The 20195-nt window shown below is 38.7% G+C and overlaps 1 protein-coding gene across 22 annotated transcripts in view; it reads left to right on the forward strand.

The window, feature by feature from the left end:
* DYM (dymeclin) overlaps positions 1 to 20195 on the forward strand; it is a 400594-nt gene that overhangs the window by 79863 nt on the left and 300536 nt on the right. For 18 of the 22 annotated variants that reach the window (XM_055299796.2, XM_055232593.2, XM_055232612.2 and 15 more), the window contains one exon: positions 9903 to 9975. The exons of the other annotated variants lie outside the window; for them this stretch is intronic. In XM_055299796.2, the coding sequence (XP_055155771.1) occupies positions 9903 to 9975 (73 nt within the window). The remainder of the gene's footprint in view (positions 1 to 9902; positions 9976 to 20195) is intronic. 22 annotated transcript variants of the gene reach the window in all.

Consider the following 20195-nt stretch of genomic DNA (forward strand, 5'->3'; position numbering starts at 1 on the left):
TGGGGTCTGGATTGGGACCCCTTTCCTGTAACATATTTATCTGTCCTATAACAGTACCATTTTTTAATATAAAATTATTTCTCATTATATGCCATTAAGTTAATCGATGCATTTTAGAGATATACTGTATTTATTTTGGGGCCCAAATTTCAGAGTATCCCTGCACCCCCCACCCTTGTCCAAGCTTGGGAAGCAAGGTTTTTTGTTGTGCATCCTAGGTAACCTAATGTAAGGGTAGTGGGAGAATGACACTTTTTCAACCATAGGCCACATTATCAAGATGGTTATCTCACTGAAAGAGCCATCTCTGTGGTAATCTGTCAGTGATCCTGTCCATATACTGACAGACCTTTTCTTTCTTTTTTTTTTTTTTAAATTTGAACCTGTCATTGTGAATATATGCTTCCTTTATACAGAGTTGACAGTTCAGGATTTTATACATGGTTTTTTTTTTTTTTTTTGAGACGGAGTCTTGCCCTGTCACCCGGGCTGGAGTGCAGTGGTGCAATCTCAGCTACTGCAGCCTCCACCTCCCGGGTTCAAGCAATTCTCCTGTATCAGCCTCCTCAGTAGCTGGGATTACAGGAGCCCGCCACCATGCCTGGCTAATTTTTGTATTTTTTTAGTAGAGACGGAGTTTTGCCATGTTGGCCAGGCTGGTCACGAGCTCCTGACCTCAGGTGATCTGCCTGCCTCAGCCTCCCAAAGTGCTGGGATTACAGGCATGCGCCACCGCACCCGGCCCTGTACATGTTCTTTAGTGTTTACAATTGAGCCTACTCTTGGTCCACCAGCTTAAGTCCAGTGAATATCTTTTAAGACTAAAAACTTTCTGTTTTGGCATATGTAATTATTTTTACCTTAGTCTTCCATGTCGTTAGTTTGAGATTTCTACTTTAGCCCTTTTTATATTTTCTACCAATTTCTTTTTACAGTTGATAAAAGAGCAATAAAATTGAATGATTACAGAGATACTGTTGAAAGGGGGAAAAATGGAGCATCACCATGCAGTAGCTGAAGACATCCATTTATCAGCTGATATATGATATCTGATTTAGGTATATGAAAGACTGTTTGGGGTCGATAATATACAGTGGTACAGGTTGTTTGAAGGTCGAATTTACAAAAGTACAGGGCCATCTGCAAACAATTGAGCGAAGTCAACTGAGGCATCTTAGGTATGTTGGTTTATTCCACATACAGCATTTTTTTCTTTATTCCCATCCGTTGTAATACTGCTGTGATCACATGGATATTGCTGGCATTTTCAGTGAAGCAGTCTTTATGAGAGTAATGTGACTGTCAGTAAGCTCTTAGTTTATAATCTAAATTTGTGAGGATTTTGTATTTGAACATTTTCCCATAGGCTATGTATGATGTGGTAGCAGATTGTTAGGGAGAATTTGTATTATTATATGAGGATAGCTCTTTCCATTAGTCCATGCCTTTGAGAATCAGTCAAAGGGGACAAAGCCAGCCCTAGGCAAAACTATGAAGTAATACACAATTTTTTCCGTTTTCCTTTTGCCTTCAGTGTGAGTTTTTCTTTCCTCTGGCTTGGTATTATACCCCATTCTTGCCAAGGTAATACTGATATTTATTTTACATTTTGTGTCTCATAAATCCAATATTTTAAGTCCTTAGGGGCCTAAATGTGTTGTTTGTTTTTGGAAGCACTTCTCATGGCTTGTTGCCTTATGTATTTGATGACACTGATTGCATTATTTTTTCTTTTTTGAGACAGAGTTTCTGTCACTCAGGCTAGAGTGCAATGGTACCGTCACAGCTCACTGAAGCCTCAGACTCCTTAATAGCTAGGGCTACAGGCACATACCATTAAGCCTGGCTAATTTTTAAAGATTATTTTTGGTAGAGATGGGGTCTCACTATGTTGCCCAGGCTGGTCTCGAATTCCTGGCCTCAAGCAATCCTTCTGCCTTGGCCTTCCAAAGCACTGGGATTATAGGCATGAGCTACCGCACCTAGACTTATTTGATCTTATTTGAGGCTCCAAATAAGGGAGAGATTTGCATTTGCTTCTAAAGGGATCCAGGGGCTGTAATACCTGATGCCATGTTAGCCTCCTGCAACAATTCTTGACTTAATGTGGAGTCTCAGGTTCAGGCCCCATTCCTTGCCACTGACTGAGGCTTAGTCTCCCCGTAGTGGGCTTCATTCTAACTGGCATTCATCCTCAGGGTTACCTATCTTAGCGTTTGCTTACTGCTCAGTGTTTTAATCTGGATTCAAGTCCATTTATTTGCTCGCAGGTTGTTCTTTTGGTTATAGGGTTGGAGTCCTTAGAAATTTGCTTTACATTCTGGAAGCCCATCAATGCACTAGAAAGTGTTATTTTAGCCAAGAACTATATGTTTTGTACAGGAGGGCTCATTGGAGTAACTACTGCACCATGCTGCAATGATAGTTTCTTTTTCTTTTTGTTGGAGACAGAGTCTTGCTCTCTTGCCCAGGCTGGAGTGCAGTGGCGCGATTTTGGCTCACTGCAACCTCCACCTCCTGGGTTCAAGTGATTCTCTTGCCTTAGCCTCCCGAGTAGCTGGGAATCACAGGCGCATGCCACCGTGTCCAGCTGATTTTTATATTTCTAGTAGAGACGGGGTTTCACCATGTTAGCCAGGCTGTTCCCAAACCCTGACCTCAAGTGATCCACCCTTCTTGACCTTCCAAAGTCTGGGATTACAGATGTGAGCCACTGCACCCGCGTATAGTTTCTTTACAAATATTTTTTGTTTATTTATTTTTTAAATGAGGGAAGAAGCCTTTGGAGATTGAGAGGCTGAAGATAAAAGCAACAAAGTGGGGGTGCTGGGAAATAAAGCTGAAAGGAAGGTCCAGGGAAGTAGGAGGTGCTAGCATGAAGAGCCCAGAGAGGGAGTTAGTCGTATTTTTTTTTTTTTTTCTGAGATGGAGTTTCGCTCTTGTTGCCCAGGCTGAAGTGCAGTGGCGTGACCTTGGCTCACTGCAACCTCCGCCTCCCAGGTTCAAGCAATTCTCCTGCCTCAGCCTCCCAAGTAGCTGGGATTACAGGTGTGGGCCACCACGCCCAGCTGATTTTTGTATTTTTAGTAGAGACGGGGTTTCACCATGTTGGCCAGGCTGGTCTCGAACTCCTGACCTCAAATGGTCCACCCGCCTCGGCCTCCCAAAGTGCTGGGATTATAGGCACGAGCCACTGCGCCCAGTGTTAGTCCTGTTTTGAAAGAGATTACCACCTGTGGCCCAGTGGGCAGCTCTGTGAGCACTGAGGGAAGGGAGGCAGCAGATCAGCTGCCCAGACCTGGGGCGAGCAAGGTGCATAGGCCCAAGACACTGTATGACCTGTGAGTACAGCTTTGTGGAGAGTAGGAAAGAGACAGGGACTCAACAAGGCCAAGCAGAAGCCTGGCTTTAATGGCACTTCCATGGCATAAAACAGTTCAGTATAAATTTATTTTTAAAAAATCATTTTGTGGGACTTGCTCTCAAGCATAGTGGATTAAACGTGTGTTTGCTTTCTCCTGGAACTCCAATAAAATATCAGCAAAGGGACTTTTAAAAAGTCATGAATTTATTAATTGAAGAAGAGAGGGGAACACAATGTTAGTAACATTTTGAAAGCTGGAAAATGGAGTAATGATGAGCTTCACTGATCTGTGAAAGCTGAAAGCTAAATGGCTTCAGGGTTGGAGAACTCCAGAAAAAAAGCCAGTTCTTACTCGAGAACCCTGGAAAGGCTTAGGAATCGGAAGTACCAGGTGTCTCTGAAGGCATTCAGGCTTGGTTGGAAGAAGCAGTTCTATCCAAGGTTCTGTCCCTTGCCATGCAGTCAGGAGGCCACCCCCCTTCCCAGTTTAATACTAGAGATCTGTTATCCATAGAGGCTGAACCCAGAGAGCCTCCTGAATGAACTCTCAGGCACTGGGGAAGGATGGTGGCCTACTGAGACCAGGGCTCAGTGGAAAGGCCACATATGGAAGAGTAAGGTGTCTTGACTTGGCTGCTAGAATGCTGGCACCAGGATTTTACCCACCCTATTCCCTTTCCTGCCAGATTAGTGGATACTCCTATAGAGAAAATTTCAGTGTCCCCCAGTGAAGCAGCCCGAAACCCTCTAGCCGGAACCACTGTTTGGCAGGCTCTGCCTATGCACACCACGCTTCCAGTCAACATTGGCCTCACGCTGGCAGGTCAGTGGAGAGCAAAGGATTCCAAACAGTGAAGGCAGCGGCTGACTTGTGAGAGATCAAAACAAAAAGAAAATGATACCAGTTAGGAAATTTGTGGAAGTATATTTAAAATTTGTTAATTACCCCCTTTCTCACACAAGCAGTTTCCTTTAAGCTCCCCAGGCATAAAACATTTTTGAAACTCTTTGGAATCACTTTCAAAACCTGTGGCATGTTTGTTTTGCCAAACTTGGTGGCAGCGAGTGCTGTGAAACTAGCTTTGTTCTTCCAGATGGCTCAGGTGCTTCGGCTGCCACGGCAGCAGGTTCCCTGCTCTCTTTTCTCTGCTGGAACTGGGCCCTAGAGACTGGGGCAGGCGGTAGGTAGCTCAGGAGGTAAACCCAAAATTGTATAGTATGTGGTTGGGTGGTTTTTGCTTTGTCTGTTTAAATACCAAATTTAATAATTTAACCTTATTAGTTATAGGTAAGCAACGCAAAAAACAAACCCATATGGAAAAATGTGGCCCAGAGAAAAAAGAAAGCATGGACTTATTCCTTTAAAATATTGACTTGTAATATATAAGACTTGTAATCTGTCTCTGCAGAAAAACAAAAGTGCCTCTAGGAATTCCTGAACTGTCCTTTGGTCATATAATAGGTGTGATTGTTTTGTAATATTTCTGTCTCTTCTCTCCCTTTCTTTCCCTTACGTTATCAGTGGAACAAAATCAATTAAACTTCTAATAGGCACATTTTATAATCAAACCTGGTAGAGTATATTATCTTTTAGGGTAATTAGAAACATTTCTGTTTGACCAAAATAATAGCAGTCAACCAGAATTATTACTGATCTGATTGGAATGGTATAGGACACAAGCTTATAAATACTGTAGTGCACTGAAATGCAGATCACTTTTCTTTTTAGAAGAGTCCTTTTGCCTTTCCTCTTTATGATTAACCTACAAGAGACATTTTTGGTTTTGCTAATTAGAAGTTTAAATCTAATATTTTAGAATAAATTCAATGTCAGTTTCACTATTAAAGTGGCAAAAACATAGACTCTACTGTGAGTCTTTTATTTTCTGAATATAAGTTTTTAATAAATATAATTTAATTATGTGTCTTCCATTTTAAGGAAGCCAATTTTATTCTGAACATCTAAGGTACTCTGTTAACCTGTTTTTGGAGTACAGCCCTGTTCGATTAAGTTTTTAGTACTTGTATTTGGCACAGTGTAATTTTGGGCAGCATTAAAAAACTGGCAGTTCAACCTTCTGAACGCAAAGAAAACAAAGACAAAAACTCTGTCTTTTAACATTTATTTTAATGACTATATGTATTCTGATTTAAATCCATATGTTTCATTTTTCCGGTTGCTTTGTTTTCTAATGATCAATGAGAGCTTTTTAAAAATAATTTTTTTGCTGTCTTCCTTTCCTCTCCTACTGTGATGGAAGGCATTTGATTAGGACAGTATTGTACTCTTCTCTGCTTCTCTCCCTAAGGACAAAACAAGAGTGCTGTCTCACTCAGCACATGGTGCTGAATGGATGCTGAATAGAATGAACTAACAGGGACTGCAGCTTAATTTTGGGTATAGATTATTAGAACCTTAAGGGACCCTAGATATCACCTCACTTGTTTACTCCTTCCCCTGGTGAAGTTCATAGGGACTAGAGCAGTGGAGCTTTAGAGTGAGAAAACTCCAGGAATAGGGCTGGGATTTTAGTGACCTTGTTCTGCACAATATGGATGATAATAGCTTATATTTATTCATTGTTTTAGATTATTTGTACATTGGATTTTGAAGGAGTCAAGAACTTCTAGTATGTGTCATCTTGATGTATAAACTAATACGTAGTACTTCAGATGTCTCCCTCCTAACCAGGCCCATAGTACTTGGGGTTTTGTGTTTACAGTGTTCAGTAAAACATGAATTGGTTGAATATTTTCCCCTAACTTTGTATAGAAACATATCTTTAAAAATAACTTAAAGAATATTTTCCTTTTAATTTTTTTCCTTGAGAGTATAGATTTGAGTTCAAATCTGGGTTCTGCCCCTTACTGTAATTAAACTAACCTATCTGAACCTTGATGTCTTCATCTGTAAAATGATGATCATAATCATTAACTATTCATCAAGAGTTATTGTCAGGATTAACGTTAACATGACTGAGTATAAAGTGCTCATCACAATGCCTGTCAAAGGGTAGAGTACTCGGTAAATGTTTGCTGTTAATATGATCTTGTAGAAACTAAGACTTAAAATATTAAAATATTTGTCTGGAGCTATTGTGGTAATTTAAAACTCTTTAAGGGAGAACTCTTTGTTTTTTTTTAAGAGACAGGGTCTTGGTATGTTGCCCAAGCTGGCCTCCAACTCCTAGGCTCAAGAGACCCTCCTGCCTCAGCCTCCGGAGTAGCTGGCACTATAGCATGTGCCACTGCGCCCAGCATTGAGAGAGAACTCTTAGGAGAGAAATGTTCTTTCTTAGAGAACTCTAAGTTATAAAACTTTACAATACAGTAAACACACTGAATTTTTGCAAAGACCTTTGCTCAAAGAACCTCAGTTTATTTTGTCATTGACCTGCAAATTTCAAGAACTTTTAAGATTCTTTTTACTGTATGAAATGCTTGAATGTGTTACTATACTTTTTGTAGGTGAGTTTATATTTATTTTTTGGAACTAAGGAAGATATTTGGCCTTATAAGAAAGCTAAGGTGATATAAGTGCTAGTTGGAAAATAATGCAATATGAATAGCTTGCTTGATGTCAAACCTAGTAAGCAGTCAAATCTTGTCACTCTTCACTTAAAATATAATTATTTACTTCTAGATTAGCTGAGAAACAAGAATTTAGAATTCTGAGGAAATTTTTTTAATGAATGGAAGTCTTAAGAGATTTCAGCTGGAAATCGCTTATTGTCTTTTGTTAGAGCTTTGGCCTTGAAATATTACATTTTTCTTCTATGAAACATGTCTATCATCATCTTCATTATTTTATTGGATTGGTAACAAAGCTGTGTGTATACTCCTTAATTGACCCAACTGTAAATTTGGCCGAGGTTGTGATTTGAGTGGCACATGGAATTGAGTAGAGAATCCTTGTCATCATTTTAAGATGTACAAATTAGGTGTTTTTATACCCTTGGAAGTTAAAAAATCAAATCAAGCACCATCTGTGGTTCCTGACTGCTTGGTCTCTCACCTTCCATAATTAAAAAACTGCTGGCTGCTTGGCTGAACAGGGATGTTATTAAACTGGCATTTGGTCTGAAATGTTCCTTAGGGAATCACTGAGTGATTTTAAGTGTTCTTTCTTGGGCTTGGGACACTGCATCCTGTAGAATGAGTTAAGGAGTGACCATTTAGCAAACATACATTGAGTATATATTATATACCAACAAATCAACTTGTTAGAGTAGGTTGTTAACTTGAGTTATGTTGGACAGCCTTGGCAATGAGAGGGATTTTAGTTAGATCTGGTAACTGATCATACAGTCCCAGAGACAAGTGTGACTTACTCTCTTATTTTTTTTTCTTCACTAATAATAGAGCCAAGCCCAATGCTTCTTGGAGTGAGATTTAATTTGGTTGTTGAACTTGAGTCTTGCTCTGTATCCTTTTTAGCATTGATCACTGTGTTCAGCGTGATTTAATATTCTTTTTAAGATTTGTACTTACCTCTCACGGGGTTACTGTGCCAGTTCTTTTTGTGGCAAAGCAGGATGAAATTTCTTTATAATTTCTGAATGCTAGGTGTTATTGTGGCCTAGAAAAGAAATTGCTAAACTTTTTTTTTTTGAGACTCCAAGTGCTTTGATGCTTTGCAATTAACTGCTGGATTTTTTCTGAGACACTTGGGCTCAGTTCAGCAAATTGTATTGAGTACATACTATGTGCAAGCTCTTTGTGAGTCATCATCCTCAAGAAGTATAGAGTCCAGTAGGGGACTGCCTGCTTGTAGACAAAAAATGATGGCATAATGTAACCAACATATGCATTGCAAGAGGCATGCACGAGGCATAGATACTTTATAGATTATTCAGGGTGAGGCAAGGGAGTGGGTTTCATAGAGGAGATGAAACTGAGGATGGTTCAGATGGATACAGATGGGCTTTTTAAAAATTAGGTTTTTATTGTTGGAGGCTATTCCAGGCAGAGGGAATGTTACTGAGGTGTGAAATGGCATGTAGCAGATAGCTTGGCATTGCTGGAATGTACACTGCAGTACTGGAGGAAGATAAAGGTAGAAAGGGATGCAGGACTTATATCTCCAAGAGTCTGGCATGCTGTACTTCGGAGCATAGAATTTTTCTGGTATATATTAATCAGCTTAAAGTAATTGAAAAGATCTAAGCCAGGAGAGTGAAAGGATGGAGTTTAGTTAGCTCTGTCTGATTGCAATCTGGAGTTTGGATTGCAGAGGAGTAAAATTGGAACTACAAATACTAACTAGTTATGAAGGTTAAAGGAGTCCAGGAGTCAGTTTTCTTTTTCTTTTCTTTTTTTTTTTTAGACACAGTCTCGCTTTGTTGCCCAGGCTGGAGTGCTGTGGCGTGACCTCAGTTCACTGCAGCCTCTTCCTCCCGGGTTCAAGCAATTCTCCTGTCTCAGTCTCCTGAGTAGCTGGGACCACAGGCATGCGCCACCATGCTGGACTAATTTTTGTATTTTTAGTAGAGGTGGGGTTTCACCATGTTGGCCAGGCTGGTCTCGAATTCCTGACCTCAGGTGATCTGCCTGCCTTGGCCTCACAAAGTGCTGGGATTATAGGTGTGAGCCACCATACCCAGCCCAGGAGTGAGTTTTAATTTAGTAAACTTGTTTAGCTGAACTGTGGTGATGAGATAGTGAACAAAAAAGCACGACAATGGTGGAACTCTGGGGAACATGCCAATAGTTGAAAGGTATTTTGAGGAAGCAGACACTGGGAAGAAATAGAAAAAGAAGTTGGTTAAAAATAAGGTATTATAGGAACTGAGAAAAGAAAGAATTTCATGACGGAGTAGGTGTCAGTAATGTCCAAGACCAGAAGTCACTTAAGATACTGACTGACTTTGGGAATTTGGAGGTCACTTACCTGCAGTAGTATGGGATAGGGGAACATTTCCATTGGAATGGTAATTTGCATCCTGCCATTGCCACTTACTTATTCTGTGACTTGGGAAAGCCCTTTTACCTTTGACTCATTGTCTGTAAAGAGGAGGTTGGCCTCTTTGATGGGGTTCAGTCTATGATCTGTGGAGCTCCAGAGGTTCATAAAAGGTACCTTGGGGCCCATCAAGAAATCAAGGGTAAGGCCAGATATTGGTTGGGGAGGAAGGGATAAAAGTCCTCTACCCCTGCTTCAAACAAAGCAGTGAGAGCAGCTTGATTTTTATCTGTTTCATATATTTGGCTTTAATGTAAGATTTCATTGAAAGAAACACAGTGCAGTATAAGAAATCTGACAACTACTGGCGTACAGGAGCCTTAAGTACCTTCAAGCTTTAAAAGCTGTATTATTAACAGCAGGTGTTGAAAGGTCCTATACTAGATGAAGATCATGATAGATGCTAACCTATTCATGATTTGGATTTTATTCAGAGGTCAACATTAATATCTGAGTTTATATAACGATAACTGTTTGTATTCTCATTAGGAATGAAAATGTAACTTCTGAACAACTGTATTCTACTGTGTACTTTGTTAAAAAAAAAAAAACAAAACTTTTTATGTGTCTTACCAGGTTCTGACTCAGAAGATCTTTTGGAAGAATTGCTGTGCTGTTTGATGCAGTTAATCACTGATATTCCACTCTTGTAAGTTCTGGCTAGGCCAGGATTTGTTTTATCTTCTTTGTATGTGGCAGATAATCATTGATCATGTTGAGGAGTTTGTGGGTCCTGATATAGTACTTATATGTGTGCCTTTTAAGGATTCTATATCCACAGAGTTCTTTTCTCTCTACCTAATATTTAGACTGACTATTCATCGTCAAAACAAAAATGTTACATTGTTAAGGGGAAAACAGTGAAACTATATTAAGAATATGGTAGGCACATAATTAATCTCTGTATTAAGAGATCTTATAGATCTTTGGAAACAAGATTTTAAGAGAGAAGCAATTTGAATCCACTTCATATTGTGGTAGACACAGTGAGTTGAGTTCTCCTTATCTTCCTGACTTCCTGATTGTATTTCCAGCCTCTTTTGAAGCCAGATTTTCATTTCCAGCCTTCTTTGAAGCTAGGCATAGTCAGTGAGATGTAGAGGAAGGTCCTCCAAAGCTCTCTAAAAGGAACTGATTGAGTCAGCTAGGAGGCACATCTTTTTGATCTTGACAGCCCTTTCTCCTGCTGTCTGGAATGTGGATAGTCTTTTGAGTTGCATAGCCTTCTTGGCACCATGAACCAAGAGACTCACAGAAAATTCTGTTTTGATGTCATTGAGCTGCTGAACCAAAGTCAACAACTACCAGTACCACCTTTTTTCATCCTGGACTTCTCATGTGACAGAAATAGACCCTTACTTGTTAACACTGCTGTAACTGGGCTTCTGTCACTGCAGCTCAATGCAATTCCTATGTGATTCGAAATGTTCATCTCGTTTGTTGCTTTTTAAAATTTAAAATAGAGACAGGGCCTTGCTATGCTGGCCCGGTTGGTCTGGAACTCCCAGCTTCAAGTGATCCTCCCACCTCAGCCTCCCAAAGTGCCTGGATTACAGGTGTGAGCCACTGTGCTTGGCCTCATTTGTTACTTTTAAAGCAGTGATTCTCAACCTTTAAAACAATTATTGGCCAGGTGCAGTGTCTCACGCCTGTAATCCCAGCACTTTGGGAGCCTGAGGCAGGTGTATTGCTTGGATGCAGGAGTTGGCAACCAGCCTGGGCAATATAGTGAGACCTTGTCTCTACTTAAAAAAAAAAAAAAAAAAAAAAATTAGGCCGGGTGCAGTGGCTCATGCCTGTAATCACAGCACTTTGAGAGGCCGAGGTGGGCAGATCATGAGGTCAGGAGTTTAAGACCAGCCTGGCCAACATGGTGAAACCCCGTTTCTACTAAAAATACAAAAACTAGCTGGGCATGGTGGTGCGTGCCTGTAATCCCAGCTACTCAGGAGGCTGATGCGGGAGAATCATTTGAACCAAGGTCAGGAGGCAGAGGTTGCAGTGAGCCGAGATCACGCCACTGCACTCCAGCCTGGGCTACAGAGTGAGACTACGTCACAAAAAAAATAAAAAATAAAAAAATTAAAAAAAAATATTGTCTCCCTGAGAAGCCTTGTTTAACATTTCTTTCATAATTGCCTCTCCCACTTAATGAAATTTGAATCCCCAGACACACTGAATATCTGTTTATGTCCTGCAGCCCTTTGGAGGACCGCAAACCGTTATTATTGTGTCTATGAAGATTTTTACTTACCTCTGTGGAACCAATTTACGTCTCCTGTTGAAAATGCATATGTACAAGGAATTATTTTGAAATAAAAAAGTAGATTTTAATGTTTCTCATCACAGAATCTCAGTCTACATGGAGATATAATTGGAAATGTGCTATTTGTCTATGGCCCCAAAAGGAAAGACAGATATTTGTGAGAAAATAGGCTCCAGGCTGCTGTTGTACATGAATGCAGCATCTAGAATTTTAATATAGATTTCAAAGTGAGAACCACCAACCCCCGTCATGATATGGTCTGGTGGTATGCACCTGGGAAGGTAGGGCTGAGACAACTGAAGAGTCATCACCTAGGGAAGGAAATGGGACAATTTCCCATTCAACCGGAGCTCCTGCAGCAGACACATGCATGCCATCCTTTCTCCCCTTCCATTCTAACAGAACTCCAGTATTGTTTAGAGTGGTGCTGTGTGCCCAGATTAGTTTTTCAGACACTTTGGCGGTTCCATGTGACCATGTGACATAGTTTGGGTCAAGTATGTGTGAGCAGAAGTCATGAACTTGCAGAGCATATCCACTCCAGCCTTTTGTTCATTGCCTTCTCTTCCTTCCTGGAATGTGGAGGCAATGCTTGGGCTGTCTTGAAACTATGTTAATGAGCATTGCACGCAAAGGATAGTGTCCTGGGAGCCTGGGATATTGGTGACAATATGAAACTACTACATTGGCCCTGGATCCTATATCTGGGTTTCCTCTTACATGAGAAAAATAGATACCTATCTTGCTTAGGCCACTGTGGTTAGGTTTCTTTTACATGTGGTCAGAGCAGGGAAGGGAAACACATACTGTGTACTGTTTCTTTGTCATGGTATGTGGAGTGCTTCATGTGTTCCTGATGTAGTTTTAAAAGTAGTACCACTTGCAATTTTTTTTTCTTTTCCTTTTCTTTTTTGAGATAGAGTCTTACTCTGTCACCCAGGCTAGAGTGCAGTGGCGCGATCTCAGCTCACTGCAACCTCCGCCTCCTGGGTTGAAGCGATTCTCCTGCCTCAGTCTCCTGAGTAGCTGGGATTACAGACAAGCGCCACCACACCCGGCTAATTTTTGTATTTTTAGTAGAGACAGGGTTTCACCATGTTGGCCAGGCTGGTCTTGAATTCCTGACCTGTGATCTGCCCGCCTCGGCCTCCCAAAGTGTTGGAATTACAGGCGTGAGCCACTGTGCTCGGCCCTAAATATTTTTTTTTTTTAAACACAATACCAGGAATTTAGTATGTATCCTAAATGAGTACAATCTTTTTTTTTTTTTTTTTTTTTTTTTGCCTTTATTGATAAAATGTTTTGGTGACATTCAGGGGGATGGAAACAGTAAATACCTTTAGATAGTAAATTGGCTCCAAACACAATGAATAGAGCAGCCATTTAAACACTCTTGAGGAGCAAACCGATTGTGTTGTAATATATCAAACATTTCAGTGTTTTAATGTGTTTATACCTTTTAAATTAACTAAAAATGCACAGCTAGCCAGTTGTCTCCTATTATGTACACTCAGCTTTAACCAGCTGCTGAAACAATTTCTGATGATTTAATGTTCTTGGAACTCCATCCTACAAGAAGGTTTGTCTTGGTAACGGTTTCCATGTGAAACCAAACTACTCTTTAAATGTTTCATTTCCTCTAACTGAGGTGCAATATTATGGATCAGTGTATAATTAAGAGGAAACAGGAATATATGCAAACCAGGAATGCTCTCACACCTGAACATCATCAGAAGTGCTATAAACATTTCACATTCTACATTGGTAATTCATCCTGTGCTGCATTAGCAGGTGAATAACAAGATGAAACTAATTTTAATTGCCACTGAGGGTAATTCAGAACTAGCGTAAATGTTTCTTATGAGACTTTTTAAATCATTCTGTTAATATTGAGAGCAAAGGGGTTACCATGGACACATACACATACATATGTATGTGTATGCTATATATTTAGAGATCTGTAAACTAAAATGTAAATCATACCTTATTATAAAGAGAATAGGATCAGTGGCAGTAGTTGAAATAAACTCCCAGAAGTTCATTACAGTGATCTTTGTCGGAGTTCATTTGTAATGAAGATTGACTTTTAAGTAGTTATTGGCTACTGTTTCTCAGACACTTTGGATTTGGTTTTTTTTTTTTTTTTTTTCTCACTCTGTTGCCCAGGCTGGAGTGCAGTGGCGTGATCTTGGCTCACTGCAAGCTCCGCCTCCCGGTTTCACGCCATTCTCCTGCCTCAGCCTCCCCAGTAGCTGGGACTACAGGCACCCGCCACCACGCCTGGCTAATTTTTTGTATTTTTAGTAGAGACGGGGTTTCATCATGTTAGCCAGGATGGTCTCGATCTCCTGACCTTGTGATCCGCCTGCCTTGGTCTCCCAAAGTGCTGGGATTACAGGTGTGACCCACCACGCCCGGCCAGATTTCTTGATAAAATATTAATTCACGGAGGTACTAATCTTCATTAAAATTGTTCATCTTTCAGGAATCCTTCCTTAACTCCATAGCGCTCAGCATTTATATATTTAAAATAAAGATTAAGTCATGCATGGGCTTGACATTTTTCAGTGTATATTGGATCTATCCCACTAGAATTTAAATAAATCTGCCAAAAGCAAAACCTTGCCTTTGATTTTTATACCTTCCCTGTGTCTCAGTGAAGTAAACAGGAAAGTAATAAAGATAAAGGTGTTTTCCTCAGGACACTAATATGGAGTGTTCTAACAGAAAGAACGTGGGTAGGTAAGCCAGAGGTAAAAGCCCAGCGCTTGGAATTTGTGACACTGTCTGGGTTCTTGTAGTGTTGAATGAGACTTGTGGGAACCAACTGAGTGGTGGAGTCAGGCGGGGCCGTAGCTGTAGAAGCAGTGATGCGGTATAGACCCATCCTTGTATTTTGGGGGCTTCTTGTGATGCTGTTTTGTTAAGAAATGGAAGTTATTTTGAGGACTCAAATTAGATTTTTTTCCCTTGTCTTTGTATCTGTTTTTGTTGCTGTCATTTTTCAGCAAATCTGTGGCTGTTAGCTGTACACGATGATGTCAGTGTCAAGCACAGGCCCCACCCCTTCTCACTAGTGCCACCATTCTGGGCAGGTCTGCTCAGAGTAGGCCTCTTTCTATTGGCCTCAGACCCAAAATACAGCCTCTTTCTCTGGGATCCGTTTCTGTGGTCTTTCTTAGGAACCTGTGAACTCATTGAGGACTGTTTAACTTTTAGTCTGGCCCTGATTTGCAGATTTGTCAATTATAATTTAATCTAAGAAAAGTTTTTCTAGTTTTTTCATAAGATATAGATTGATAAAGATGAGAGTTTCATAATTAATTGCTTTCACTGCCTTTTTCAGGAGTGTGTATCTTTTTGTGTACTGTGACTTGTCGAGTACAGGGGATATCTGACATCATCTGCTAACCCTCACCAGTGGTCTTGCTCATGTGGAGCATGCCAGTCCATGCTGTGTCTAGGGCCTTTGCCTTCTTTCCTTCTGCAGTCTGTCTTCCTTTAGATATTTGCATGGCTCACATTCTGACCTCCTTCAAGCTTTCATCTGCTTCAAGTTTTGTGTCTTTAGAAATGGCCACCCTGACTACCCTACAGAGTAGCTTTGACCACCTGAAAATAGCTCCCCTCTCATTCTGTGTCCTTTTTTCATGTGTTATTTATTTACTTACGTATTTATTTTTTTGAGATGAGATTCCCACTCTGTCACCCAGCCTGGAGGGCAGTGGCACAATCACGGCTTAGTATAGCCTCAACTGCCCAGGCTCAAGCAATTCTCCCATCTCAGGCTGTTGAGTATCTGGGGCCACAGGTGTGTGCCACCATGCCTGGCTAATTTTTAAAATTATTTGTAGAGATGAGGTCTTGCTGTGTTGCCCAGGCTGGCCTTGAATTCTGGGCTCAAGCAAGCCTCCTGCCTTGGTCTCCTAAAGTGCTGGGATTACAGGCAAGAGCCACCACACCCGGCCTGTTTTTTGTCTTAACACTTTTCACTGCTTTTCATATTATCTGTTACCTCTCTTGCTCATATTTTCCCAATAAAACTAGAATGAAAGCTCCATGAAAACAGGGGCTCTTGTGGCAGCATTTGGTTTGCTCACTGCTGCTGCATCCATGATATTCAGGTTAGCCTGGCACATGGTAGACTCAAATATTTCTTTACTGAGTAAATTATTAAGGGTCTAACCTGTTCATTGTGCTTAAAGCATTTTGTTTGTTTTTTTCTCAGCATCTAGTCTATATGGAAACAGTATTGTACTAAGACATATTCCACTGCGAGTGTAATGGCTCATTTGTAGTTGGCACATTGTAACAATGGGGTGTCTTACTGACATTTGTAGTAGAAAGGGGCTACTGGAAGCTGAAACACTGAGAAATAATGCCTGAGAATGTTTAAGGAACTAGTAGATTAATTAGTTATAAATGCTGAGTATTCTGGGGCCGTTTAGTTTAGGGACAATGGGCTTTATATCTCAGTAGTCCCTAGATTATTCTTAGTATAATAATTTCTTTTTAATTCAGGTCATCCTCAAAAACATATTGTGAATATACTATATGTGTACAGTGAAGTAGACCCTGAACATAGAAAGGTGTGACTCTTGAAGAGCTTAGAGGTAGATAGACAGAAAGATACCCCGATGAGAAGAACATTTGATAAATGCCACAGTCATTTGGAGTTGAACGGATTAGCACTGGCTAAATCATTAAAGAGGCAGAAAAGAACTAGATAGAGACTTCTTAGGTATGAATAATGTATTTGGAGAATCACAAGCACATTAGGTTGAGCAGAGGGTTTGTGGAATATTAGGGATAAAGAAGCAACACTGATGTAGCAAAGACTCAAATGTTAGAGGACTAAAGATTTGATTATTTTTAGGGTTCTCTGTTAATTGAGATATAAAAAAGAATATAATTTTAGAAATATTTTTCTAAAATCCATTTTGGAAATATTTGAGTGTGAAACTGAGAATCTTATTTATAAAATTCAGTTTATAGCCTTTCTAAAATGTAATAACATTATACAAGATGCACATTTATTGGACCCATAGACTAATAGTACTGGGTTAGATGTTCTACTGTGGAAATTTGAGTACTGAAAACATTTGGTGGTAACAGTGAGTAGATGGTTCAAGAACCTAAAGAGTCATAAATGGTTTCTTTATGGAGTCTCCAAGTTGTTGGAAGAGAGTAAAGGTACAGGAGAGACCTGTGATTGGCAACGAAGGGCCTAGGTTTTGGGAAGATGCCTTTCTGCAGCCCTACATGTTGATGCTAAAATACTTCTCTAAATCTAGCCGTAAGGTACGTGAAGGAGTGGGGGTGGGATTGGGGGGTGACTACAGCAAGTCAGCATTTTAAGTTTTAGGTGTTGCAAGGTAAACATCCAGTATAGCTTTCTGAATGAATTAGGCATTTAAGGCATCGATTGAATCAATGAATCAAAGATTGTAGTATTTTCAGATACCAAGACAGTATTACGTATTAAGTTCACAATAGCTTTTTAGTTTGAAAATTGATGTCTGGTGCCTTCAGAGAATTTTTCCTGGTAAAAAACCAAGATTGTTACTGAATGCTGCTGTTAATTTTGTTTGCTGTTAATAATAACATGTATAGCAAAATAGGAATAAAGTGATTTGACATTAATAACTGCAAATTTTAATTCTCCCAACAAACAATTGATTTTTTTCTTTTTAATTTTTTCTGACACATAACTTACTTCTTTACAGAGTAATTTCTTTTCAGACATAATTCAGATTATATTACATTTGAATATTTTCTGGTAGTCATTGGTGCTGAATTTTAAGTGGTCATATATGTATGCACATGGTTTGGGGACAAAATCACATTGCACAGAGGCTTATAATGAGAACAAATGTTATTTGTCTCATCCCTTTTTAAATGTTTCCCCCTGAGAGACAAACTTTCTAAATTCTCACCTGTTCTGGTGGTTTATATAAACCTTTACCTTCATTTAACCTTGTATATTTCTAAATAATATACCATTATTTTGAAAAAATAATAGTCTTTTTTTTTACATTTAGTTTTGAGAGTAATTTTAGGTTCACCACAAAATTGAGCAGAAAGTACAGAATTAAAAAGAAAAAAAATTAGTTGTTTGTTGGGAGAATTAAAATTTGCAGTTATTAATGTCAAGCCACCCCCACACACATATAGCCTCCTGCACCATCAGTGTCCCTCAGCAGAGGAATACATTTGTTATCATTGATAAACCTGCATTGGCACTGGATTATCACCCAAATATAGTTTACTTTAGTGTCCCCTGTTGGTGTTTATCTTCTATGGGATTAGACAGATGTATCAATGACATATGATAGATACATTTGTATCTATCAGTGTATTATATTGATCAATGTATCTATTGTATCTATCAATGTATTGATCAATGTATCAATCATATCTGTCAATTGTATCTATCAGTGTATCAGTGTATCATCTATGTATCATCTATCAATGTACCCATCAATTATTGATAGATCTATCTATACATTGATATCGATCTATGATATCTATGACAGATATCAATGTATATCTATTGATATCTATATCTATTGATATCTATACATTGATAGATACATCTATCAATGTACCTATCAGTTTATTGATCAATATATCAATTGTATCCGTGTATCAATGTGTTGATCAATGTATCTATCATTGTCATATACAGAGTAGATCAATGGATGATGGTTAAAGTATGTTTAATTTTGTAAGAAATTTATATTCTATGGGATTAGACAAATGCATGAAATTTATATTCTATGGGATTAGACAAATGCGTGATGAAATGTATCTATCATTGTCATATCATACAGAGTAGATGAATGGATGATGGTTAAAGTATGTTTAATTTTTTAGAAACTGCTTAACTGTCTTCCAAAATGCCTATATCAATTTTGCCATTCTCACCAGTAATGAATGAGAGTTCCTATTGCTCCACATCCTTGTCAGCGTTTGGTGGTGTTAGTGTTTTAAATTTTGGCATTTGAATAGGTGTGTATTGGTATCTCATTGTTTTAATTTGCAGTTCCCTAATGACATATGATGTTGAGCATCTCTTCATATGCTTGTGTCATCTGTGTATCTTTTTTGATGATATATCTGTTAGTCTTTGGTCCACTTTTTAATTGGGTTGTGTTCTTGTTGAGTTTTAAGAGTTCTTTGTATATTTTAGATAACAATCCATTATCAGAAATGTCTTCAGCAAATGTTTTCTCCCAGCCTGTGGCATTTCTTCTCATTCTCTTCACAGTGTCTTTCACAGAATAGAAATTTTTAATTTTAATGAGGCCATTTCTATCAGTTATTTTTTTCTTGGATCATGTCTTTCACAGAGTAGGAAACTTTAAATTTTAAAATTTTAATCTTACTATCAATAATTTCTTTCATGGATTGTGCCTTTGGTGTTTTATCCAAAAAGTCATCACCATACCCAAGGTCATTTGGATTTTCTCCTATTTTATCATTTTAGAGTTTTATAGTTTTGCATTTCATATTTAGATCTGTCTTTTTTTTTTGCATCTGGATATCCAGTTGTTTCAGCATCTGGTTGAAGAGACTACCTTTCCCCATTATACTGTCTTTGCTTCTTTGTCAAAGACCAATTAGGTATATGTGGGTCTATTTCTGAGTGCTCAGTTCTGTTCTGTTGATCTATTTATTCTTTTGCCAATGTCATGCTGTCTTGATTACTGTAGCCTTGTAATAGGTCTTGAAGGATAATTCCAGTCCTTTTAGTTTGTTCTGCTGTTTCAATTTTGTGTTGATATTTATAAGCCTTTTGCTTTTCTGTATAACTTTAGAACCAGTTTGTTGTGTTACTACAAGTTACTACAAAGTAACTTGCAGGTGTTGTGATTTGAATTGTGTTGGATCTGTAGATCACATTGAGAGGAATCTTGACAATATTGAGTCTTTCTATCCATGAACATAGAATCTCTTTCTATTTATTTAGTTATTTGATTTCTTTCATCAGAGTTTTATGGTTTTGCTCATACAGCTTTTGTACATATGTTGTTAGATTTATATCCAAGTGTTTTATTTTCTTGGTTCTTAATGTAAATGTATACCACCTTTTTGATTCATTATTTATTGATGTCTGCTCAGATGATTATCTCCTTTTGTCTACTTGCACCTTTTCCCTTGCTATATTCTTTTATTATATTTAAATTATTTTTAGTTTTTCTGTGTAATATATATCTTTTTAGTCCTTCAAATATAGGCAGTAACACTTGATTTTCCCTTTGTAAATTAAAGATACTACTTCCCACACACTTCATTCAGTTCTCTTTCTTTTCTCTTCTTACTTGTATTATCTGTACATTAGTATCTACTTATTTTCCCCCAGGATGACAAGTTTGCTTAAGAATACTCTTTGTAGGAAGTACACAAAAGGAAGCCAAAGAGCAGGGATTAGTTGGGTTCAATAAAAATAATGAGAAGGCAGAACTCTCCGTCTCTTAAATTTTTACTATGTATTTTAATTGTTTTAAAATATTGCTAATTTCTAGATCAGAAGACATATAGGTAAATCTTGTAACATGATTGGAGCTAAGTTAGGGGATAGATAATCTAAATGGGAGAAG

This window comes from Symphalangus syndactylus, chromosome 1, assembly GCF_028878055.3.
Source record: "Symphalangus syndactylus isolate Jambi chromosome 1, NHGRI_mSymSyn1-v2.1_pri, whole genome shotgun sequence".
Lineage (NCBI taxonomy): Eukaryota > Metazoa > Chordata > Mammalia > Primates > Hylobatidae > Symphalangus > Symphalangus syndactylus.